The 25492-nt window shown below is 38.0% G+C and overlaps 2 protein-coding genes and 1 long non-coding RNA gene across 3 annotated transcripts in view; 2 read left to right on the top strand and 1 right to left on the bottom strand.

Annotated features, from left to right (window-relative positions):
- Nucleotides 1-25492, bottom strand: part of LOC131800637 (uncharacterized) — a 207739-nt gene that overhangs the window by 95757 nt on the left and 86490 nt on the right. The window contains exon 2 of the long non-coding RNA XR_009341479.1: nt 21116-21141. This is a non-coding gene — a long non-coding RNA (uncharacterized LOC131800637). The remainder of the gene's footprint in view (nt 1-21115; nt 21142-25492) is intronic.
- On the top strand, nt 16770-18496 carry LOC101891663 (enhancer of split m3 protein). The gene has a single exon (XM_005188005.4). It carries the CDS (start codon nt 17398-17400, stop codon nt 18112-18114), a length of 717 nt encoding a protein of 238 aa, XP_005188062.1. The 5' UTR covers nt 16770-17397; the 3' UTR covers nt 18115-18496.
- On the top strand, nt 22458-23135 carry LOC101892349 (enhancer of split m4 protein-like). Its single transcript, XM_005188009.4, has one exon. The coding sequence runs from the start codon at nt 22542-22544 to the stop codon at nt 23001-23003; it is 462 nt and encodes a 153-aa protein (XP_005188066.2). The 5' UTR covers nt 22458-22541; the 3' UTR covers nt 23004-23135.

Here is a 25492-nt window from a genome sequence, read left to right as displayed (position 1 = left end):
AAGACCAGAGAAGGTCTTCTCATAGAAGATCAGAGACGATCATTCCATAGAAGGCCAGAGAGGGTCTTTTCATAGAAGACTGAAGAACGTCTCCTCATAGAAGACCAGAGAAGCCCTTCCCATAGAAGACCGGAGAATGTCTTCCCATAGAAGACAAGAGAAGGTCCTTAATAGACAAAGGGCGTCCTGTATGTATTTTGGACCTCCACTCATAGAAGATATCTTCTCTGTGTAGAGGAGCTTTCCTTCGTGTATCGAGGGAATGTCCTGCATGTTTTAAGAAGATCCCATTTAAGTGTAAATAGAAGAGCTTTCAGAGGAGCTCCACTATGTAGGAAGATCTCTTATTAGAATATAGGAGGTTCTCTGAAAAGTCTTTGTCATATAGAAGGTCTTCTAAGGTCCTCTTTCAATTGCAGACTTCTAAACGAAAAGTTTTTAAAGATCTAAGGGCTGTAAAAGTCCTCGGAAAATCTTCTGCCTATAGAAAACCTCCTAAGTTCCTCTGTCTCTGGAAGACCTTTGTAAATCATACTCAACTCATCAAAGTAATTACAAAGATTTCTATCATATAGCTCAAGGATCCACATAACCATGTAAGGCCCAACGCCATAATCACGCCATCACTTTTGGCTTCAAGCTGACCTTAGGCCAGACTTGTGTTAAACACACGATCATCCAAGACCTCAGCTCTCATCAACTACAGCAGCTAAAAAGTGTGATTTGTTTTTATGGAAGGATGATGATTAAACATCCTCATTACAGCACTCTGATTCACCTAATTGTGCGAGTAATGATCGAGGACACACAAAAAATTTTCTCACGTGTCCCATTTCTTGTGCCCCGCAAAAAGGATCGTGAGAAAATATTTTCTCTTGCGACAATTCTTATTATCATGAAACAATTACTTCACAAATGACGGGCACACATCCTGACACACAAACAGCACCAGCAGAAACACCAACAACAACAACCTTATGCTTGGCTGAAATTTATAGACACCAGCTGTTTCGTCTTCTTTAATTTATTTCGCCCCTAAACTGTAAAGTGTTGTGTTCCCACGCTCCTACAACGCTCAAGAGATAGGCACAGAAAAAACACCCCCTAACTGGAGGAAAGGAGAGGGACCTGCATATCCTTTGCTTTTCTTTTCTCTCAGTCTTCCACATTTTTCTCGAATAACATTGGCCGCCGGGGAGTATAAAAGCCGAAGGATAACAAGCTGAGGATATCATTCCCCAACAAAACGTCGTTCAATAAAGAACTAGAACCCGATTTTTAAAACGCCAAGAAAATGTGTGTAGAATTAAAGAAAATGGAAAACTCCAATAAGAAAAAGATGTCCTACAGCATTAAGAAGCTATTGAAACAAATTGTCAAGCATTACAAGTCACAAAAATTGATAGATTTGGAAAATGCAAAGCAGAGCACCAGAGCCGAATCCCTGGAATCTTTGGACAACAACAACAATGCCAACATTGAAATCGATTGCAAATCCTCCATGGAATCCCTACAAAATGACCAAAACGAAAGGATCTCCTTTGAAAATGAACACTGCCACGAAGTCGTCGAACCAATTGAATTCAGCGACATTAGTGTGGGTGTCCTGCCGGTACATTTCATAACCACCGATCAAGGTATCTTCTTTTGGACTGCCTCAACGGACATTGCTGCCGACAGCGATTTGGAGGAGGCTTTGAATTGCCACACCGAAAATCAACTGGCCTGCAGACAGCAACAAGATCGTTGGGCCCAGGCCTGAGGGAATCTGGAGATCCATTAGTAATAATCATCGAATCGAAATGTCTTCCGAAACCGTAGCTTTATTAATTGTGATATTTTTTAGTAGGTTTGTTTTTTAGAGAAAAAATAATATATTTAAAATAAAAAATTATATAAAAAATTAACAAATAATGTTTGCTGTTTTAAGGGAAAAACTTAGGAGAGGGTTGAAAAGATTTTATTATAAGGGCGATAATAACGAGGGCAGCTGTTAAAAGTTCTTCACATAAATTGTTGATATATATTGCCAAATAAGTCATAGAGGCGGTATTCTTCTTCTATGAAAAAATAATACAACCTCTTCTAGAAAATTTGAAATAAAATAAAAATGCCGTCGATAAATGTCTCATTTTCTTCACAAAAATTTTCTCCACAGAAGTGGCTCCTCATTTTGGAAGGATCTAAACATTTTGGGAAGAAGGAGAGCAGCATGTGGCTCATCATTTTGGAGGGATCCAATCTTTTTTGCAGAAAATAAAGGGCACTGAAGCTTTCATGAAATGTGTCTTTTTGTCCAGCTTTAAGCAATATTTTTGAGATATTGGACTAAAATGCAGCTCAAAGCACCTAGCCGGACTTGAGAAGTCTAAAATTTTGGAGTACATACCCAGTCATTTCTCATTTCCACATAAGCAAACAAATTGCATGGCATAGCGACGTACGAACAAAGAATGTCCTGGAAAAAAGCATTTTTAACCCTATTCTTCACATATTTCTTGATCATTATGCCTTCAGCCATATGGCTAGAGAGGGTATATATCATTTGATACGGCCCAAACGTGCCTCATCGAAACCCTAGGTCTATTGGACCGAATCCGTTTCAGGACATTTGGAGTCGATCTAGCGATGTCCGTTCGTCGGTCCGTCAGTCTGGCTGGCTGGTGCTCTCAATAACTCTCGAAGGGAGTATCCGATTTGATTCAAACTTGATACATCGTAATATTATTATCAAACTTAGATCGAGTACGGAGATGTCAACAATCTTAAAAAAATAAATTTACTGCGGGAAAGGTGAAGGCAATCCGATTTTACTCCAAATTTGCAAATCCTAATATTTGCATCAGTGCTAGGTCAGGTGCGAAAATGGTCAATATTGGTCCACTCCATCCAGTACCTCCGCCACAAATGGTCAACATTTTGAATTATTTAACTCTTATAAAATGTGATGAATGAGTCCGATTGTCTTCAAATTACACGCATCACAATATTTTTATTAACCCAAGGTCTGGTGTGAAGATGGAATATATCGGTCCACTCATTCTGGTACCTCCCACACAAAGGGTTAACATTTGGAATATCTATGAAGCTCATAAAACGGGAAATTAACATCCGATTCCATTCAGACTTGGTCCATATCAAAATTTCCATAAACACAAGATATTTTCTAAAGATGTCAGAGATCGGACCATTTCTACTGGTACCTCCCCAACATTGGATTCAAGATTTTGAAAAAAAAAAAAAACAAAATGCTCAAGGAAAGCGATATAAGCATCCAACTTTCTTAAAATTTCACACATCCAAATATTTTTGCTAACGATGGATTTGTTGTGAAGATGATATACAGGGTGAGATAAAAAACTGCAACAAAGTCCGACGCCATAAGTTTTACATTTTTTTTTAATTTCATTGAATGAAAGCAAAAAATGTCGGGAATAGCATCAAATTTTAGAATAAGTTTAGATTTTTTCGAATTGGTCACCTTTGGCACGAATTATGGCCTTCAAACGGCCAATGAAACCATCACATGCTGCCCGAATGTTGCTCTGCGGTATTTTGGCCCATTCCCGGCGAAGCGCTTGCTTGAGGTGATCGACACTTTGGTATTTTTTAGTGCCAACCTTGCTTTCCAAAATACTCCAGACACAATAGTCCAACGGCTTGGTATCCGGAGATTTTGGAGGCCATTGTGCGCTGGAAATGAAGCGAGGAACCTCATTTTGTAACCATTCTTGGGTGGTGAGTGCTGAGTGCGATGGTGCTGAGGTCTGTTGGAATGTCCAAGGTCTGCGGCCAAAATATTTGCGTGCCCAAGGATCTAATACACCCTCCAGAATATTTTCGCGATAATATTCGGCATTTATTCTGATACCATGGTCGATTAATAGAAGCGGAGAACGACTATCGGCTGTTATGGCGGCCCACACCTTCACCATGGCCGGCACTTGACTTCTGGTGGCCAACCGAAGGTGCACATTTTCAGCTGACCTCTTTGGCAAATAAACACGTTCGTTTTGTTTGTTTACAAACTGCTGGACAACGAATGTTTTCTCATCGGAGAAGAGAAAACCAAATTCGGCAGTTCACCACTTTCGGCCAAGCGAAGCAACACTTTAGCTCTTTTGAGTCTATTTTCTTTCTGTTGCGCTGTAAATTCTTTCACTTTGCCGAATGGAATATTGCGATATTTTCAGGTCAAGAGCCATTTATCGGTCACTGCGACACGGGTTGCAATCAAGTCGCCTCTTTACTTTTCGAACAATTTCTGCTGATGTTGCTGTTTTCTCCCATCCACTTCCTTGACGTCGGGCTACGCTACCAATATCACGGTAACGAGCGATAGACGCGTACGAGATACAAACGATTTATTCACATTTAAATGCTGGAGTACTCTAACGATAGCCACCTGTTGTTTTTGCATGCAAATATAAAGAAATCACACTATCACGCTTGAATTCCATCACGAATGACTTTGTTTCTGGAAAATTCTCACCAAAATGCTTTTGTACGCTTGTAAACAATATAATGAGCTGGCACTGCAATAATTTTAATAGCTTTTGGACAAGTGGCTTAGAAATGACAGCACTCTGAATTTGGTTGCAGTTTTTTCATCTCATCCTGTATTCATAGGAGGCTTTAAGAAAGTATTCTGTCCATGAAGTTCGTTAGAAGCCCATTTCTCGTAGGAAGACTTTTCGAAGGATTTCTCAGAACCTTGTTTTATGCACGAAATACATAGTTTAAACTATTTGCAGAATATGATTACCTTTACGAGTCCTTTAATAAAGAGAACCCTTTTTTCATTTATAGAACACCCCTAAAAAATCCTTTTCCATAGACGTTCTGCTATCCACACAAGGTTTTTTAAGATATTTTGTTTATAAATGATATTTTTTCACCTATTGGTAGGAAATATATAAATATATAATATATATAAATTCGATACAAAAAGAAAGAGGAGGTTCTTCTACACTTCCTCTTTAAAAACTTCTCCTTTAAAAACGTCCTGAAAAGTATATTTTTCAGTCTTTAAAAAGTCAATTTAAAATTTAACCACTAATGGTGCTGAATGTCCTGGAAAACAACCCTTTTGATGCTTGAAAGAAGTCCTGAAAATTATTACATTTGATCAATAAAAAAGTCGCATTAAGAAGTCAACGCTTCTGGCTCTAAACGTCCTGCAGGACATCTATTTTCGTTCATAAAAAATTTTTGCCTATGGTACTGATAGCAGATTTCTGTTGGTCCTGAAAAAAATCTATTGGTCCTTGAAGAAGATCGAAGTCTTCGGATGACAGACACAGGTCTTATAATATATATACATCAAAAGAAGGTCTTATGTAGATAAAGTTATATAGTTTCTGTTGTAGAACGATATCTTAAAATAATTTATGAAAAGTATTAAATGTTGGTATTGGGCTAAGGGGTAGAGCTGGTATCCTGAAATTTGATATGGATGTCGCTGTTGGTGTCTGTGGTTGAGAGAAGGATCTGGCTTTGTATATGCGTACTATAAGTGTACTAAATGGTACTAAAGTTGGTAATGGGGGCAGTTAAAGAGCTGCAATCCTAAAATTTGGTGACTGTTTGAATCTGATCTTGAGATATGGAGATTGTTTTGAAAATGCGTAATTTAATTGTACGGAAATAACCAAATACTATTAAATTTGGTATAATTTAGAGGTCTTATGTAGATGAAGTAGAAGAGGGTGTAAATAGCTCTTCTCGTAGAACGATGCTTTAAAATATTTTACTTCGAATTGTCAAATTGCTGTCAAAATTGCCTTCGGGTTCTCTTTTATATATCGAAGTCTTCCGAAGGTCGTCTTTTATTAAAAAAAAATTCTAAAGGCCTCCCATGGTTGAAGTCTCCTAACCATAAATTTATCCTCGGTTGAAACCTTGCTAACGATGAAATACATTCAATAAACTTTTATCGATAAAAGCTACCAAAAGTCTCCCTGTGGAAAGCCTCATCATACCCACCAAAGCTAGATTCCTTTTCCAATCACCCCCAATTTTTTTTAAATAAAAACATAACATAATTTCTGAATATTTTTTCTTGTTGACTTTTGCATTGCCCACATTGCATTTAAGATATGTGTAAATTTAGCAATAGTTTTTTGTTTATTTGTTTATTTCTGTCCCCAAAGTGTTTAAGACGACCTCCCCTCCAACAGACGACTTAGTTATGCGAATAAAGTCATGCTTTTTATGCAAGAATATTTCATTTTTTATTTATTTTGGTTTTTATTATTTGTTGTGTACTAAAACCATTACTCATTCATATTTATGGTCGGTACTGGAACCAAGCAGCAGCAGCAACAACATGTGCAGGGTGATCCAAAACAAATTTTACGCTGGCTATCATTATCAACGTCATCGACGATAACGTCAACGTCGCCACCAACCATCATCGTCTCCATGTCCGTCATCATCATCAAAATCATTTTTATTTCCACAGGAGCTGCGGGATGGATGGTAGGGGGGGGAGGAAGGGTTGAAAAGTCAAGCTTAAAATTATCCACCACCAATTTTCCATAAAACATATACTTCAATACCCCAAGTCTCATGTCTGCTTACAATCGCATATCTCACCCAGTTGGATGGATGGATGGTCAGAGGCGAATATTTTGGAATTGAAGAGACATTCCGATTTTTTTTTATTACAAGTAAAATTACAATCACAACAACAACGAGGAGTATGACGTTGATGATAAGTGCCACCAGCAGTCAGTCAGAAGTAGTAGTTGTTGTTTTTGTTATTGTTGCAGAGTGACAAAATTACTTTACATCGAAGGCAGCTATTTAATTGAATGCATTGTTGAGCTTCCATCAATATGGAGATATTTGGAAGATCGCCTCCAAAATACATTTAGGGTCTTTAATCCACATCGGGTTCCATGAGGGAGGTCTATAGCCTAAGAAAACCCACAAAAGGTTTTTCTATCCTTAAGGAACATTTAAAGACTGAAAAACAATGCAAATGTATTATAGGTTCTGTATTATAAGAAGGTCCATATCAGGCCTTTCTCTGAAAAACCTGCAGCCCTAAAAGACCACTTTTATATCCATAAAATGTCTTTGACTCGTAGAGGACCCAACTCAATAAGACGTCTGGAAAATACTCCATATTGAAGACCTTCAGCACAGAATTCTTTTCTCTATAGAACACCCTAAAACGAGTCGTAGAATGTCATCTTTTTGAGAAACCTTGGCGAGTCATCTATCCATTGAAGACATTGAGCAAAATAAATCCTGTAGAAGGTCCTCTGTATGGTTCATTCTTCAGAAACACTGGGAAGGATATAGAAGATCATATGAAGATATTCATAGTAGCCTTTAAAAAGTTATTCCATCCATAAAACTCCTTTCATGGAGAAAACTAATTATCCAAAAATGACCTCTTGAGAACCTTTTATTCATGCTCGAAATACATAGCGACAATTATTCATAAAAGACAACTGTCCATAGAAGACCCTGAGAATATCTTCTTCATTTAGAGGTTTTATATTGAATACCTTTACGAGTCCTTCCATGCAAAGAAGGATTTCCATCTATTAAACACCCCTTAATAATCCTTTTCCATAAAAGGTCTGCTATCAACAGACGTATTTTTAGAAGACACTTTGTTCACAAATTATTTTTATACACCAATCTGTTGGATATATATAAGGGTTCTTCTATATAAGGGATCTTCTATAAAGAAAAAACTTGAAAATTTTCTTCTATAAATCAAAGATCTTTTATACATAAATGATGGATTTTTCCCCCGTCCTGGAAAGTATATCTTCCAGTATTTGAAAAGGAGCCCTAAAATTTCGCACCAGTGAAGCTGAAAGGCGTTAAAAACAAATCTTTTGATCCTTGAAAGAATTCCTGGAAACATTGCACTAAGCCCTACAAAAGGTATCTTCAAAAAGTCTAGGTTTCTGGCCCTAAACGTTGTAGAGGACATCTATTTTGGTTCATCGAATGTAATATTAAAAAGTTTATGTTTATTGGTCCTTAAAAAAGTCGCCGCCAAATGTCGACGTTTTGGCTCTGAAGCGTCTTTACTGGGTGAGACGCAACAGAAAGAAAAATAGGTTCATAAGAGGTAAAGAGTGGCTTCGCTTAGCAGAAAGTGGTGAACTGCCGAATTTGGTTTTCTCCGATGAGAAAACATTCGTTGTTTACTTGCCAAAGAGGTCAGCTGAAAATGTACACCTTCCGTTGGCCACCAGAACTCAAGCGCCGGTCATGGTGATGGTGTGGGCGCCATAACAGTGGATGGTCGCTCTCCGCTCGTATTAATCGACCGTTGCATCAAAATAAATGCAGAATATTATCGCGAAAATATTCTAGAGGTTGTATTAAAGCCTTGGCCTTGACATTTTGGCCGTAGACCTTGGATATTCCAATAGGAATATCGCACTCATCACGCGTCATCCAAGAATGGTTCCAAACCGAGGTTCCTCGCTTCATTTCCAGCGCACAATGGACACCAAAATTTTCGAATACCAATCCGTTGCGCTATTGTTTGTGGAGTATTTTGGAAAGCAAGGATGGCACTAAAAATACCAACGTGTCGATCAGCTCAAGCAAGCGCTTCACCGGGAATGGTTCAATATACCGCAGAGCAACATTCGGGCAGCGTGTGACGGTTTCATTGGCCATAATTCGTGCCAAAGGTGACCAATTCGAACAAATCTAAATTTATTCTAAAATTTGATGATATTTCCAACATTTGTTGTTTTCATTCAATAAAATTAAAAAAAAAAAAAAAATTAAAAAATATGGCGTTTGACTTTGTTGCAGATTTTTTATCTCACCCTGTATACAACTTTATTATTATTCTTTGAAAAAAAAATAAATAAATAAAAATTGCCTGAAAATTTCCCTGATATTTGCTTTGAAAACCCGGAAGCTACTAGCAGAAAGTAGTTCCAGAAAGAGTCAATGCCTATGGCTATTATAGTTCTGCAACACTGCTCTAAGTTTCCTTGATAGAGTCACCTTAAAGAAGCTCTGAAAAATCTCGTAAAGTCCCCCTAAAAAAGTCGTCTTAAAAGTCAAAGTCTATGGTGCAGATACTTCTGAAAAGAGTCTTGTTTAGTCCTAGAAATAAATATGTATTTAAAGTCCACGCATTCAGCTCTAATAGTCCCGGAGAATATATCTGCTTGTCCTTCAAAAATTGTCTTAAAAAGGCGACACCTTTATCTCTGATAGTCCTGGAAAATATATCTGTTATTAATTGAGATAATCGTCATAAAAGGTCAAGATATTTGATTTAAATTTTATAGAAAACTTTTTTATGAGCTCCAAAAAATGACCGGATTACACCTGTTTTGGCACTTGAAAAATATTAGAAATATAATATTAGAAAAGATCAAGCCTAAAGATTTTTTAGTAGCGGAAAACATATCTTTTAAGAAATTAAAAGTCCAGGCAAATGTGCTTTGATAGTCAGGAGAAGAGCTCCTGTTATAGTCCTTAAAAGTCGTGGAAAACACCTCTTTCCTTCCTTTTAAAAATCTTGAAAACTAATCAGTTAATCCTCGAAAAATATATCTTTTGGTCCTTAACTCCTATGGACTAGCCTTAAAGAGTCTTTGCTTGTCACTCGGAAAGTCCTGAAAATATTTCGTCTGATTCGTTTTTTAAAAAAATAATCGTCGGAAAATCTCTTTTGATCATTCAAAAAATTCGCCATAAATTCGCCCATTGATCTAATATCTCTGGAAAAAAGGTCTTGTCCTTGAAAACCTCGACTTAAACACCTGAAAAAACAAATCTTTCAATTCTATATGAATTGTAAAAAAAATCCATACCTTTGACATACCTTTGATAGCTCAAACAAAAATCTCTCAAGATCTTGGGAAAATTTTCTTTTGGTCTTTAAAAAATCGTTTAAAAAGACCTTACCTACAGCTCTAATATTTCGTAAATTCCAAGAGGAAATTCAGATGAATCTCTAACACCGTAGAGGAGACCTAATGTTGGCATTAATCTTTAAAAAATCTGTAGAGGGTAAAAGGGAATCTACATCTATCCATTGAATAATTACTGGAGAGCTTCCATCAAACCATCTTTCAAGTCCAAATTAAGAAAAATTTCCACGAACCCTTTGCTAATGCGATTAGTTTTCTTTGCTCCTAAATAACTTGTCAAATCCCCAAACGGTTATCATATCAATTTCACCGAAAACCAAAAAAAAAAAAACAAATCCTAAACTAACCCATTATATCATTCAGTTAATAGACGACCCCATGGGCCCATGTCCATGACTCACTCACTGGCTCATACATTCTCCCGTCGTTCATTCGGTCGTTCGTTCCATCAAAGAAGACATAACAACAATCATTACATTCATTGCCATTTCTGAGGATGGCGGGGGGAGACCTCTCCACCAGCCGGCCACTCTCTGTCTCAATCTCCCCTCGCTGATGTAAACAGTATTTTTTATTTGTTGTCACTGCTGCCACCGTCACTGCTGCTGTCGTAGCTGTTGCTTCAAGCCAGCCACTGTTGTTGTTAATTCGTTGTCGTCTTTTTTTTTGTTTTTTTGTTTTGAGTAATCCATTGGATCGCATCGCATCACATCGCAATTCATCCATCCGTCTATCGTGTGGGAAACACACGACAAATCTGTTTCCCACGGTCTTGTATATTGCGTACTTAGTTACGGAGAAAAAAACAACAGCAACAACAACAGCCAGCGATTCACAAAAAAAAAGCGAAAGAAGCACACACAAAAAAGAAACTACAGCCCCAACTACAACAACAACGACGACATGACGGCAGCCACAGAGAACTGTCATCATTGACAATAAACAAGACATGCCCAGCCAGGCAGGCAGTCAGCATGGCAAGCGCACTCTACACTCTGTGAATGAGCGAGCGTTGGAGCAGCAAGCGTTCGAACACCGTACGAGCTTGGAGTGTGGTTTATGACAAGAGAGAACACACAGACAAAGAGAACAGCGACAGATCGGATCGAATCGGCATTGGCCAAACACAGCCATACAACCAACCAGCCAACCAACTGTTTTGGAATCCCATTTGTGTGGAGTAATTTCGAGATAGAGATGCCGATGCAGGGTAGAAGAAAGGGTGGGATCAAGGAATGTATTACTGGTGGATGGGAGAAAAGTGCACAGGCAATCTATTGATTTCATCCCTTACATTTTTTTCCGGTGGCATCATTTGAACTAAAAAGGTATTAAAGTACCAAAAAGTACTATGGTACCAAAACGTACAAAAGTTTGTAATATGGTATTTTTCGAACGGATGACATTCGAATTTTGATATTTGAAATGAAAGTCCCGTGTACACATCATTTTATGTTTAGCATTTTCATAGCATACTTTTAGGCCCTCCTAACAGTTGTGATTTCGAGGTGTCGCGCCCAACTGGAAAAAAATCTAAATTTCACATGCGAAAATAACAAAAAGTGCGAGAATTGTAACCATTTAAGAGGGTGTCCCTCCTTGGTTTTGACCTTAGTTAGCTTATACTGTAAGTTTGACTTAAATCGTGGAGTCAGTTCAGAAACCTTTAAAAAGTAGTTCCAAAAAATCGATGTCTACTGCTATGAGAGTCCTTGAAAACCTATCTACTTGTCCTTGGAAGAGTCTCCATAAAAAGGTACGCCATGGATTTTAAAATCCTGAAAAATAACTACAAAAAGTCATCCTAAAGACCGCTATTGCTATTTTGGTCCTGGAAACAGTATTTTCTTAGTCCATGAAAAAGGCACAATAGAAAGATTAACACTTGCGGCATTGAAAATCGGGGGAAATTACTCCCAAAGGTAGTTTCGAAAATATTGCAAGGATAAGGCACTAAAAATGCGGGAAAATTCCTTTCAAAAGTAGTCCAAAAAAGGCTACAGACCTCAACCTGGAAAATCTCTCTGTTCAAGGCTCAAAATACTTATAGACATGGAAAACTATTAATTATCATCTTTATCAGTCTTTAAAACTTTTACCCTTATGAATGTATGTTCTAGTCATTGACAAAACTGGTTATATTTCAAAGTCCTCTCATAGGCAAAGACCTCTTAAAATGCTAAACCCTTTTGCTCTTAACGGAGATCTATGGAAAGTCGTTTAACTCTAGAAAAACATAAGCAGATAAGACAATTGAAAAGTCCTTGAAGTCCATAGAGAGTCTTGAAAAGGTATTCCATCAATCAAACATCTTGGGTCTTCACTATACGGAATACCTTTGGTAGGGCCTAAATTTTCATAAAAAAGTAAGTCTTTTGCATGTGGTCTGTGGAAGACCTCCAGAAGGTATACTATTTTAGAGGGTATCAAATAAATTAAAGTTTCTTTAGATGATCATTAAAAAATAGATTTGAAAATTTACACATCGATGTGCTCTGAAAGAGCTGAAGAATATCTCAGCTAAAAAATATTCTTAAAAAGTACCCACTTTTTGCCATAGAAAACATCTCTTTAAGTGCCTCAATGGCATTAGTGGCTCTTAAACTCATGGAAAACTATTGCTTTGGTCTTAGAAGAAGTCGTTGAAAACTATTCATGTGATCGAAAAAATCTTGAAAAGCGTATGCCTTTGTCCCTGAGAAATAGTTCCGGAATATATATCTCTTTTAATCCTCGAAGAAACTTATCATTTCTTGTAATTGTAAAAATGTCCCTAAAAGGTCCAAATTGCTTTAAATGTCCTGGAAAACTTGTCATTTTGGTACAAGAAGTTCCGAAAAAGAAATCTTTTAGCCCTTGATTGATGTCTTGGAAAACTTTAGACTTTGTCCTTGTAAAAAGTTTTTAATCTTTTAGAACTCGAAAGAATTATATTTGTGCCTAAAGTGTACATGGCTATGGCTCGGAGGCCGGGGAAATATCAATTTTGATTTTTTAAAAAAATCATAGAAAAATATGTCCTTAAATTCCACGCCTATTGAAAGCATGGGTCACATCTGTTTTAGTTCTTAAAAAATGGTCTTATCTTTGCATGTCCTTAAAATTCATCCTAAAAAGTCCACACCTTTTATCCTGGAAAACAATCTCTGTAAGTCCTTCAAAATTTGTCATAAAAGTTCTCATTAATGGCTCTTAAAATCATGGAAAACTTTAGTTTTGGTTCTTCTCTTTCAGGCCTTGAAAAAAGTGTCACTTAACTCCTGAAGAAAAGTTCTGGAAAATATATTTTTTGGCACTCAAAATAAATATCTATATTTTGGTCCCTTAAAAAGTAGCCTTAAAGACTCCATGTGTACTGCCTTAAAATACCTTGATAACTTTTCTTTTGGTCCCAGAAAAAGACTTGGAAAACATCCCTTTTAGGCCTTGAAAGAAGTCAAGGAAAACTTAAGATAAGAAATTCTGTTTTGATCCTTAAAAAGTGGCTCTGAACAATGCATAACCATCGCTATAAAAAATCGCCTTTCGTCCTTGAGAAATCCGTCGTAAAAACACAGCTGTAGAAATCCTTAAAAATATGGAAAACATTAAATTTTATACTTGAAGCAAATCCTATTGAACTGTCCACGCAGATGTTCAGTGATAGTCCCGATTTTTTGCTTTGATAGTTCTTGGAAAAAATCTACCTAAGTTTTTCGAAAAAAATGTCCATGCCGACTTCTTTGAAAAATTCTGTCCTATTTTGCTCCTAGAGAAAGTTCTGGAAAGCAATTCTATTGGCCTTTGAAAGAGGCCTTGGAACATTTATCTTGTGGTTCTCAAAAAACTCTTAGCTTTTGGTCCTTAAAAAAGATAGCTACAATGTTTATGCCTATAAAAAAAAAACATTGTAGAAAATTCGCTTTTGATCCTAGAAAAATCCACGCCAATGGAAAACATCTCATTTAATCATTAAAACCAACCGTCTTAAAAATAGCCACGACGATGTGCTCTGGTAGTCCAGAAGAATATCTCAGCTTGTCCTTGAAAATCGCCCTTCAAAGTCCACACCTTTGGCTCTGATAGCCCTGTCACAAATAGCCTAAAAATTCCTCTTTTTGTCCTTTAAAAAATCTTGGAAAAATCTATTTTACTTCTAAAAAGCTTTTTTTTCGCCCTTAAAAAATCCAAGCAATCTTCTTGAAAAGTCCTGAAAAAAACGTTCTTTGGATCCTCTAAAAATCCCAGAAAACACTTATTTTGTCCCTTGAGTGAAGTCTTGGAAACTTATCATTTTTGATACTTTTTTAACTAATTGGGCTGATTTGGTCCATCTTTGAACCCAATGAAAGCTATGACGTTGTGCCAATTTTGGACCAAATAGAATTCGCCTTTCGAGACACCAACCACCCAGGCCACATTGATGGACAGACTGACATTTCTCAATCGACTGCAACTATCCTGAAACGAATTCCGACCAAAGTAATGTGGAGTCGAACACCATATCAAATGATATATATCCTCTGTATCAATAAGACACACCTCTCAGTCTTAAACATTTATATCTCCAGAAACCATTCGAATTTATTTCCACACCTGTAGCAAGGGAATATTAGGTTCAAATCTCCTTGTTATTCTGAGTCAAATTCTACATCCCTATTTCATTTCAAATAGATATTCTCTTATTGGCACAAGCGTAGCATTTGCCAATGCCCAAAGTGCACTGTACAGTTGTTGATCTCGATGGTGGTGGTGGTAGTGGTGACGATGATGATGACGACGATGGTGATGGTGATCGGTAGCAATGGGACTTCAATAAAGTGGTTGTTTTTATTAACAGAAACAGCAAAAAAAGAAAACAACAAGAGAGGCGAGAATGTTGGTATAGGGTTACCAACACTGCAGGATATGCCTCCAGCAAAGGGTTTTACAGAAAAGGCCATATCGGTCCACGATATCGTATAGCACCCCCATAATGATACCTTCCGATATTCGCTATTTTGATGATTTCAGCTACATTTTTCAATGTAATTGTCTGAAATTCTACCCAAGGTGTTCCTTCTTTTCCGCCTGTAAGAGAATTGTCGATATAGGTCCACTATATCATATAGCCCCCATATAACGATACCTCTCGGATTACCATATTTGCAGGATATGCCCACATGGTCCACGATATCGTATAGCGCCCATATAACGATACCTCCAGATATTCGGTATTTTGAGGACATTATTTGCCGGAATTGTTTCAAATTTCGTATTTAATTTTCGTTTTGATGAGACATTATTCACCGGAATTGTTTCAATTTTCGTATTTGACGCTCGAAATGGGTACTACAGCTAGTGGCAAAAAATTAAAAAATTATAGCGATACCTCCCGATATTCGGTAGTTAGTTGATTTTAGGGATATTATTTACCGGAATTGTTTCCAATTCCGTAACTGAAGCTCGTAATGGGTACTATAGCCTATGACAAAACATTACTTTTGCAGGTCCTCGTCTCTGTATAGCACCGGCCTTTTATTCCGTATTTTGATGACTTTAGCGACATTATAGGCCTGAATCGTTTCAAATTTCGTATTCGCAGTTTTCAATTGGTACTACAGCCTATGCCTAAAAATTTTGTATACATATCAAGGTCTTCGTATAGCCCCCATATAGCGGCACCTCCCTTTATTGGGTATTTTGATGATTTTAGCCATATTATTAACCGGAATTGTTTCAAATTTCGTATTTGAATATCTTAATGGGCACTACAGCCTATGACAAAAAATTACTTAAAAAGGTCCGCATCTTCATATAGCCCCTATATAAAGATCATCACTTATTTCTCGGAATTTGTTGAAATTTTTCAAATTTCTTCCAGACGAAATTTTATCCTAAAACCAAAAAGCTCTCAGATAAAACGCTGCTTGCTCTAAGTCGATCATGTTCCCATATTCAAAGTTCCGCTGGGCCGAACTTTGATTACCCTCCACCATTTGGAAATTTTCAAAAAATAAAATCCTTAAAAAATTCTGTAAAAATTTAAAAAATACCGAATATAGCTGTTATATTGGGGTCTATACGACGTGGACCTACATAGGAATTGTTTGTCATAAGACATTAACGTATTCAAATTCGAAACTTGAAATAAACGGTGATTAATGTAGCTAAAATCATCAAAATATCGTTTATAGGGAGGTATCGTTATATCGGAGCTGTGCGAAGACCTGGACCAGCATAGACAATTTTCTGTCACGGGCTATTGCATCCATTACGAACTTCAAATACGACATCTCAAACAATTTCGATGGGTATTGTACCTAAACTCGTCAAAATACCGAATATAGGGAGGTACTGATAATGAGACCTATACGAAGACCTGGACCTGCTTAGACAATTTTCTGTCACAGAATGTAGTTCCCGTCCGAACTTAGTTACTTTTTTACCTGTTTTTTTTTTGTTTTTGCACAGATTCTTATTTTTTATTGATTGTTCTCTGCTACAAATGCATAGTGCTGCAGGGTATTATACAGTCGTCCTTCGTTCGATTTTAGTCCTTTCCATAGCGGTTTATCAATTTCCTTCACTTGAGGTCCTATTGGTATTTCCACTCTCTCCTCCAATGGCCACAAACTTCCCCACATCCCAATTGTTCCAAATTCTGTGGCATAACCCTACAACAGGTTGATGATTACTGCCATTGAGATCATTTCCCATGTCAGCTTATCGCAAACCCTCTCTCCACCGACCGCCACCACCACTATCACTATATGTACTTCTTATCCCCCTCTCTCTCTACAACACTATCATGGCATTCCCGCATTCAACAGGCCGCAGCAGAACAACGATCAATGACTGTGTTTTTTTTCCATGGAGTGAGCCATCCACCCCTATCCCTATCCTATCCCAGCCTAGCCGGCGATACGAGTGTGAGAACAAAGCGGCAACTCTAGTGAGATCGTCGTTACCAATGGGAACAACACATGAATCTTTTGTATGTTACGGTTCGCTTAATACATTTCAAAAAGCAACCAATCCGCCAGACACTGGGACGGACGGACGGACCGCACCGCAAAGCATAGCTTAATGCAAGCACAGCAGAACGAACCACCACCACCGTCGACAACAACCACACTCGCCCATGGAGAGCAAAGCATGTGAACCAGCAACCAACTCAAATGCCGACAGACAAACAGAAACCATCATCGATTCCGGCACACATACACACCCAACTCGAGACGAGAAGAGGAGGGCGAATCGCATCGAAAGCATAAATAACTCGGTTCCATGTATATAAACAAAACGCTGGCCAAGATTAGGTCTCATTTCTAAAACTACACTCGAGCTTGACACACGGAGCAAGTCAAACGCGCAGCGCATACCAAAGTTGAAAATTCTACAACGGATCGTGATCGTGAATGTTCGTAGAGTCCGAGAGAAAGAAAGAGTGGAAAAACCAAAGCAAATTTCCGCCAAAAATTGAAAACCCTCCTCCTCTCCCAATTGGATATAACAGTTCTTCGCTAGGATAGCTTACAAATCGGGGGTCGGGCAAGAGATTATGGTCATGGAAATGTCCAAAACGTATCAGTACCGTAAGGTGATGAAACCGTTGCTGGAACGTAAACGTCGTGCCCGCATCAACAAGTGTCTGGATGATCTCAAGGATTTAATGGTCGAATGTCTGACACAGGAGGGGGAACATGTGACGCGGCTGGAAAAGGCAGATATTTTGGAATTGACCGTGGAGCACATGCGCAAACTGAAACAGCGTGGCAATTTGGCAGTACGCAGTTCTAGCCTCAATGCCCATGTGGAGTCGTTTCGTTCAGGATATGTCCATGCCGCCGATCAGATATCTCAAGTTCTACTCCAGCAATATTTCGATGATGATGTACGCAGTAAGCTGATGAAATTTCTGTCGACACGGCTGCTGGATATGCAGCACAGTTTAAGCCTGCAAACAGCAACACCTGCACCAGTCCTAGTTCCTGACACCACCACTACCACACCCAGTCCCTACTTAACCAACAGCATGCAAAAGTCCTTTTGTGAATCCCTGCAGGCCATCAACCAATCCCGAGAACCTTTCTCCCAATTCCCAAGGGCGGGAAGTACCAACCTCAGTTCGTTATCCTCACGTGATGCCAAGGATTCCAGTGACATGATCGACATCATTACCGTGGACAACTCCATGGATTCCTCAGTTTCGGCCAGTTCCAATAACTCAGATTCGGTATGGAGACCCTGGCAATTGGGCGCCAAAGAAATGTGTTAAAATTATAGTTCATCCATTTCCCCCCAAATTTAGAAAACCGGTTTCCAGACCGGCAAAGCAACAAGATCCTCAGTCTTCCAACCTAGATTTTGTTAAGGTACTGCCAGGATTCAAATTCAGTGTAAATAGAACCAGTGAACGCAAACGCGAAATGCCGAGAGGAGCATAAGTTTGACTGTGATAATACAACTACAACATTATTTATTATTTATTTTTTTAACATTTATGGAATGTTCCACCAAAGGACCATGTGAGCAGGAGGTGGTTAAGACAATGAAATCAACATATTTTTGAAGAAATGAAAACAACAAAAGAATATTCCAAAAATATTGACATATTTAAGCTTTATTATTGAATAAAGAAAATCAAATGTAAGAATTAAGGATATAAAAATGTGTTTGTTTGAAGGAAAAAACATCTAAGGATATGGACCTCATGATAAAATCTGAAGGCAAACGAGAGAAGTGTCCAACATTTTTAGAAAACGGTTTTTATTTGCTCTGTGAATTTCCAAGCAAAAATTTAATGATTTCCCAGATATTCTTCTTCTTTCTAGTTATCCTTTTCCCAGACAATCCAGTGTTAAGGACATACCAATTAAGGATTACTCACAGATATATGCATCCAGCATATGAGTAGGTCTAAGTCCTTAGTATGCTTGTGAGACATTTGTTTTTTTTTTTTTTTTTTTTTTTGAAAAAAGGTATTTTTGTGGGTGGAACTATTTCACATTTACTCTAGATCTATTGCTGATAAAAATATTGGAATGTGCAAAGTTCGGAGGGAAATATTCAAAATTTTGACCCCTTGTTGAGGGAGGTAAGAGAAGGAATGTCTAATTTTGCACCGACGTAGATCTGAAATAAAATTCAACCAGTTCGAATATGTCTAAAGCTTTTTTTGAAATCATTAAAATTTTAGATTTTGTTTTTTGGTTGAAGTTACCAGTTGCAGTGGATTTTGATCTAAGTTTAATTAAAAGGGGGTTTCCAGGACTTCCATGTAAAATATCAGAGATTATTTTCAAATATTTTTATAGACATTTAGAATATTCTTGCAAATATCGTGGAAATAACTACGAAGGTCTATAGCGGGAATCCGCAAGGCCTAGAGGGGTTTTCGAGGAAATTCTAAATATAAAGAGTTGGGAGGCAGGACGTTTATATGGACGAGATGGTGGCCATCATGTTCGTATAGAGCTGTAGGTTATAAAGTCCATTTTGATGGTCATATAAACAACCCGGAAGTACAGGAGTTCATATAGACAAGCTGGCGGCCTGGAAACGCATATAGGCAAGTTGGAAACCTGAGAATTCATACAGACGAGTTGAAGGTCTGCGAGTCGATATAGACGAATTGCAGGACAGTTAGTCCATATGGATGAGCTGGAGGCCAGGGAGCTCATACATAGAAGTTGAAAACTATCGAATCCATATAGAGACGTTGCAGACCAGGTAGTCCTTATAGACGAGCTGAAGACCAGGGATGATCAAATAGACGAACTGGAGGCCCGGTAGTCTTTATAAACTAGTTGTACCCCAAGGAGTCTTTAACAGGCGAGCTGGAGGCCAGGTAGTAGTTATAGACTGGAACTGGAGTACATGTAGTCTTTATAGAAGAACTAGGCGCCAGGTAGTCTTCATAGACGAACTGGAGGTAGTCTTTATAGGACGAATTGGAGGCCAGAGAGTCTTTATAGACGAGCTGGAGACCAGGGAGTCCCAATAGACGTGCTGGATGCCAGGTAGTCTCTATAGACGAGCTGGAGGCCAGGGAGTCTTTATAGACGTGCTGGATGCCAGGGAGTCTTTATAGACGAGCTGGAGGCCGGGGAGTCTTTATAGACGAAATGGAGGCCAAGAAGTCTTTATGGATAATCTGGAGGGCAGGGAGTCTTTTTAGACGAGCTGGAGGCCAGGGACTCTTTATTGACGAACTGGATGCCAGGGACGCTTTATTGACCAGGAAGTCCATATAGACGAACTGAAGACCAGGGAGTCATTATATGCAAGCTGGTGACTTGTGTAACTTTATAGACGAACTGAATGCCAGGACAGTCTTTATAGAAAATCTGGAGGCCAGGGAGCCTTTATAGAAAAACTGGAGGCCAGGGAGCCTTGAAAGACAACCTGGAGGCAAATGAGTTCATCTAGACAAGTTAAAGGTCAGGGAGTCATATAGAGGAGGTGGGGTACCCAGGGTATTCCTAAAGAAACGCTGGAAGCGAAGAAGTCACTACGAACGAGCTAGAGACTAAGAAATCCATATAGACGATTTGTAGGCAGGAAGTCCATAAAGATTATCTGGAGGCCATGGAGTCAATGTAGACAAGCCGGCCCCGGGGAACTCTCTCTATTGCTCCGGAGGATTCCCCTTATAGCCCCGGGGGATTCCCCCTTTCCACCCCCCGGGAATTCCCTCTATTGCCCCGGAGAATTCACCCTATAGCCCCGGAGTATTCCCCCTACAGTCCAGGGGGGCACCCACTATAGCGCAGAGAGATACACCCTATACCACCGGGGAATTCCCCCTACAGCTTTGGGGGATTCCCCTATATCGTTCACCCGAATTGTTTCAAATTTCGTATTCGAAGTTTGTAATGGGTACTATAGCCTATACATATAGATTTCGTATGCAGTTCCACGTCTTTGTATAGCCCCCATATAACGGTACCTCCCGATATTCGGCATTTTGATGATTTTAGCGACATTATTTGCCGGAATTGTTTCAAATTTGGTATTTGAAGGTCTTAACGGGTACTACAGCCTATGAAATTACTTATGCAGGTTCACGTTCTCGTAAAGCCCCCGTATAAAGGACATAATTTAAAATATATTTTTGGTTTTTTTTTTAATTTTTCAAGTCCCTTCCAAACGGTGTAGGGCATTAAAATTGGGCCCGCACGAATTTAGCTGTTTTTTTACTTGTTGTCAATATAAGTGTTTTAAGCTCCTTCAACTTCAGCTAATTAAATATTTATTACTTTTATGTATTTACTTACCACTAGCATTTCGATGAAATTTGTATCTGCAAAAAATAAAAAAAAAATAAATACAACATTTTATATTATTTCATAAAAGAAGGTAAAAATAAGTCCTTTCCCTTCAGTGTAAAATGCTAGTAAAGATTTTCTTCACAGCATGTGAATAGATAAAGGAAGATTTTTTTGGCAATTATCTGTTCGGCAACACTAGCTTCATAAATCAGGAGTGAAGATCAGCCAGAAACCTTACAAAAGCTACCAAGGCATCCAGAAAAAGTCACAGTTTGGTGTCGTTTATGGACCGTATTTTTTCACGGCTCATGATCTCCCAGTAATTTGAGAAAATAGTTGAGGAATGAAAAAAAAAATACAGAACAATTAAGAAATTAGCTGTTTTGTCTCAGCCCAAATATCTGCTAAACATTCACACCGCAGCCATGGGAATCCGACAAAATGAGCCTCCATTCATTGAAACTCACACACACACCAAACTGTTGACATTTATTGTCAAATCAGCAAAAAGCCAAGCTAAAAAGAAAGATAAACAACAGATCATGCCATACGCAAGCTTGTCACCCTCTGCTTTGCCTCTGCCTCCTTTCGAGTCAGACTCACGCTTAGCGCATGGTGGTGGCAGGCAGCTTGGCACGTACATCACACATTTATGCCACGATTGCTTTTGACTTATCGCCAAAGGAAGAAAACTCCAGAAGAAAGTGTTATGTAAACAACGGGGAAAACAAATCCAAATGGAATGCAACAACAACAACAAGGAACAAACATTCTTCTTATGACCATCACCATCATCTTCATATTGGTCTTTGTCCTCAAATTTCTTATCGAAAAAAATCTAATATTCTCACGTGTCCTTTGCAACTTCCTATGAGGCAGCTAGGATCGTGGGAAACTTCTCCCTGAAAATGAAATTTGATTTCTATTGTCAAGGAATTTTGTTTTTCTATTTTTCAATTTGTTAGGTTAGGTTTCCTTTCAGATAACAAACATGTCCCACATGCATAGTCACATCCTTGAAAAAGGAAAGAAACAAAAACAAAACTAGGATAATCACCTGAATGGTAGTAGTTTACATTATTGATTGGTTGCCTTTGTTTTTTCTTATCTTCACAAAAATTATGTTATTTTTAAAGAGCAATGAGAGGTTCCCACGCCAAAAACAGGATACCCTAAAGGATAAGGATATTAAATTTGAAAAGGACAGAAAAAAGGTTTTCAATGACTTTGAAGCTGGTATTTTTCCAAATACCTGTAGAACACTCACTCTCTCTCCCTCTCTCTCTCTTCTTCCCTGCCTCTCAGCAGAGTCCTGGCAGAGAGTATAAAAGCAACTAGTCTGCTAGGATAAGGCATCATTCTCATTTGAGCATTCCCATAGTTAACAACACACACACACACACAGGACATTCCGCTAACAAAACTAGACAACATGTTTGTAGAACCACACAACAACACGAAGAAGAGCAACAAAATGGAAATCACCCCCAAGAAATTTGCCATGACCTACAGCATCAAGAAGCTAATGAAGCAACTCTTCAAGCAGCAGCAACAACGACACAACAAAACTCTGCCACAACTAAGTCAACTCAAAAAATCCGAATCCTTTTTTGAGGCCCTTGAATCTTTGGAGAATCAGAGCAATGCCAAAATGGAATCGAGCTCCCTGGAAATCGAGGAGAATAACCTAAATGAACGTCTGGCGGCCAAGCAAAAATCCTATGAATTGGAAGATTATGATTTGAGTGAAATCAGCATTGCGGTTCCTGTCCACTTTGCCCGCACCACCCAGGGTACATTCTTTTGGACCAGCAGCTCAGATATACCGGTCGATAATGATCTCGCCCAGCCCATGAGCTGTGCAACCAACAATCAATTGCCGAGCAGAATGTAGGATCTTCGAATCAGCACGACCATCCCGTCTTCCTGCAAATTGTGTTATCAATACCTTACTCCTGCCTTCAAACACTCACAGTTCCTGCTTCCTGTCTTCCACGAAGCCTGTTATCTGTGTCCCAAGCCGACCTTCAATGTCTTCCCAAAAGATTTCTTTTATTTTTTCATAATTTTTTTGAGAGAGAAAATATTAAGAGACTGTTATTATCCTAGATAGCCTAATTTTTTAAAATTGTGATATTATTTAGCGAAAATATATATTTTTAAATTATAAAATAAATTTTTACAACTGAAATTTCAAATTTAGTTTTCATTTCTAAAAAAATGGAAGGAAATGGGAAATTTTCAAAAAAAAAAAATGTGACAAACTGCTAAAATCATGAAAGTAGGGAGCTACATTCATATTGGGGTCTATAAGAAGACATGGACCTACTTAGGTAAGTTTTGTCATAGGCAATACAAAATATTCTAATAACAAACTTGAAAAATCGCAAAACATCAAAATACCGAATACATGGAGGTACTGCTATATGGGGCCTGTACGGATACCTGGACCTTCATAGGCAATTTTCAGTCACAGGCTATAGCTCTTATTACGAAGTGCACATCCGAAATTTTAAACAATTACAGTGATAATGTCGCTAAAATCATCAAAATACCGAATGTAGGGAGTTACTGTTATACGGGGCTATACCAAAACGTGGACCCATTTTCAATACTTGCAGAAAAAATCTTTAAAAATCTACGTTTATTGACTATTTGGGCCTTGTGAACAAATCTCTTTTAAAAATCCACTTTTACTGACCTTTTGGTCCTTGAGAAAAAAAATAATTTTTTTAAAAATCCACGTATATTGGTCTATAGGTCCTTGAGAAAAAATTCTTTAAAAATCATCGTATATAGATCTGTAGGTTCTTGAGAAAAAGATCATGGCGGACCAGGTGTGTCTTTCGAGGCATGTACTTAAAATGCTCCTTTTTTCGTTTGCCGCCTTTTATACTCAGAACAAATCTACAGATATCTTCTAGAGTAGACTTTTGACTATCTCATGTATAGAAAAGGACAGTATTTCAATAAAATACCTATGTTATTATTTTTTTAAAAAGAGAATTGCCCTCAGCAGAATATCGAACCTGGAAAAGTTTTCTATTTTTTCCTGCAAAAGTCTTTTCAACGACATTCTTTAACTTATTGAGACCGCCATCTTCTTGTTATTTTAATGAGAAATTGTCAAAATTATCAAAGCATTGAAGTGCATACTTTTAGGCGGGTAAACTGCAACTAATTCTCCATGAAAATGTATGTTATTATATAAAGTCTTAAGGTTTTATGCCACCAAGATAAAAAAGCTCCCTATTCTACGCAGAATCTAAAAGATATCAATAAAAAGCACATTTGGCTCTGCTAAAGATATTTACCATATGAAAAACGAAATCTTGTCGTTGGTCTAAAAAGAAGTTATTTGGCAAATATAATTTGAAGTGCATAGTTTCAGGCGGGTAAACGGTTGGAATAAATCCACAGAAATTTTCTTTTCCGGATTTTTAGTAATATAATAGGCCGGTAGGGGTTGGTTATCCTTATCCTTAATTATTATTTTCAGTAATTGATATTAAGACTGCGGTTTATAGCCACATGACAGAATGTCTCAAGTTCTGTGGGAGATATAGAAATTAAACATTTCATAGGTTTTAATGTTTATCCTGTTCTATATCAAATCACTTATAGGTCTTCAAAAAATCGTCGTGGAAGACTCCAATTGTAGGGAGGACTTAGAAAATTCTTATTTTGAATGGAAAATCTTTGGAATGTCCATTGGAGGCCTTTATAAGGTCTTATTAAAACAGGCCTTCGGGAGTTCTTCTATCCGCGCGATATTTCATTCCATTCGAGATCTTCAATAAGGTCTTTTATTTTTTTTTTTTTTTGGGAAACATTCAAGAAAGATGCCATAAGGTCTTCAATTTTATAGAAGGCTATTAGGGTCTATTTTATAGGTCATCCGCTTTGCAGAACACCATGAAGGAGGCATTTTTATAAAGAACCCCTAAAGTGGACTTTTTACCGAAAACCTTTACAAGCATATTCTGTTCGACAAAAAATGCCTAAAAAAGCTTTGAAGGGCAAAATGCTTTTTATAAATCTCGTTAAAGCGTTCACCTGCATATTAAGAACCTTTGATGGATACATGCCATCTCTAAAGACATTTGGGTGTTCTTCTAGAAGGCCTGTTGGAGGTTTCCTTCTATAAATACTTTTGTTCGATTTTTTTAGGTTAAGGAAAGGCATTTAGGAGATCGACACTTGGGAGGCCTTCTTCCCAAAAAATGCCCAATATCTATCTATTGAGGAATTGTGTGAGGCCTTCTGCCTTTAGATGACCTTTGTTCGATTTATTTACCCTTAAGAGGAGTTTTATACACAAAATATTTTCTAGGAGGTAAATTTTCAGTAAAAGACCTTTGGTAAAACTTTCACATATCACGT

The sequence above is a fragment of the Musca domestica genome, unplaced genomic scaffold (assembly GCF_030504385.1).
Source record: "Musca domestica strain aabys unplaced genomic scaffold, Musca_domestica.polishedcontigs.V.1.1 12, whole genome shotgun sequence".
Taxonomy (NCBI): Eukaryota; Metazoa; Arthropoda; class Insecta; order Diptera; family Muscidae; genus Musca; species Musca domestica.
This window is presented reverse-complemented; position numbering and strand designations above follow the sequence as displayed.

Coding starts and splice junctions, on each gene's coding strand:
- LOC101891663 (XM_005188005.4), top strand. CDS start 17,398: ATGGTCATGGAAATGTCCAAAACGTATCAGTACCGTAAGGTGATGAAA.
- LOC101892349 (XM_005188009.4), top strand. CDS start 22,542: ATGTTTGTAGAACCACACAACAACACGAAGAAGAGCAACAAAATGGAA.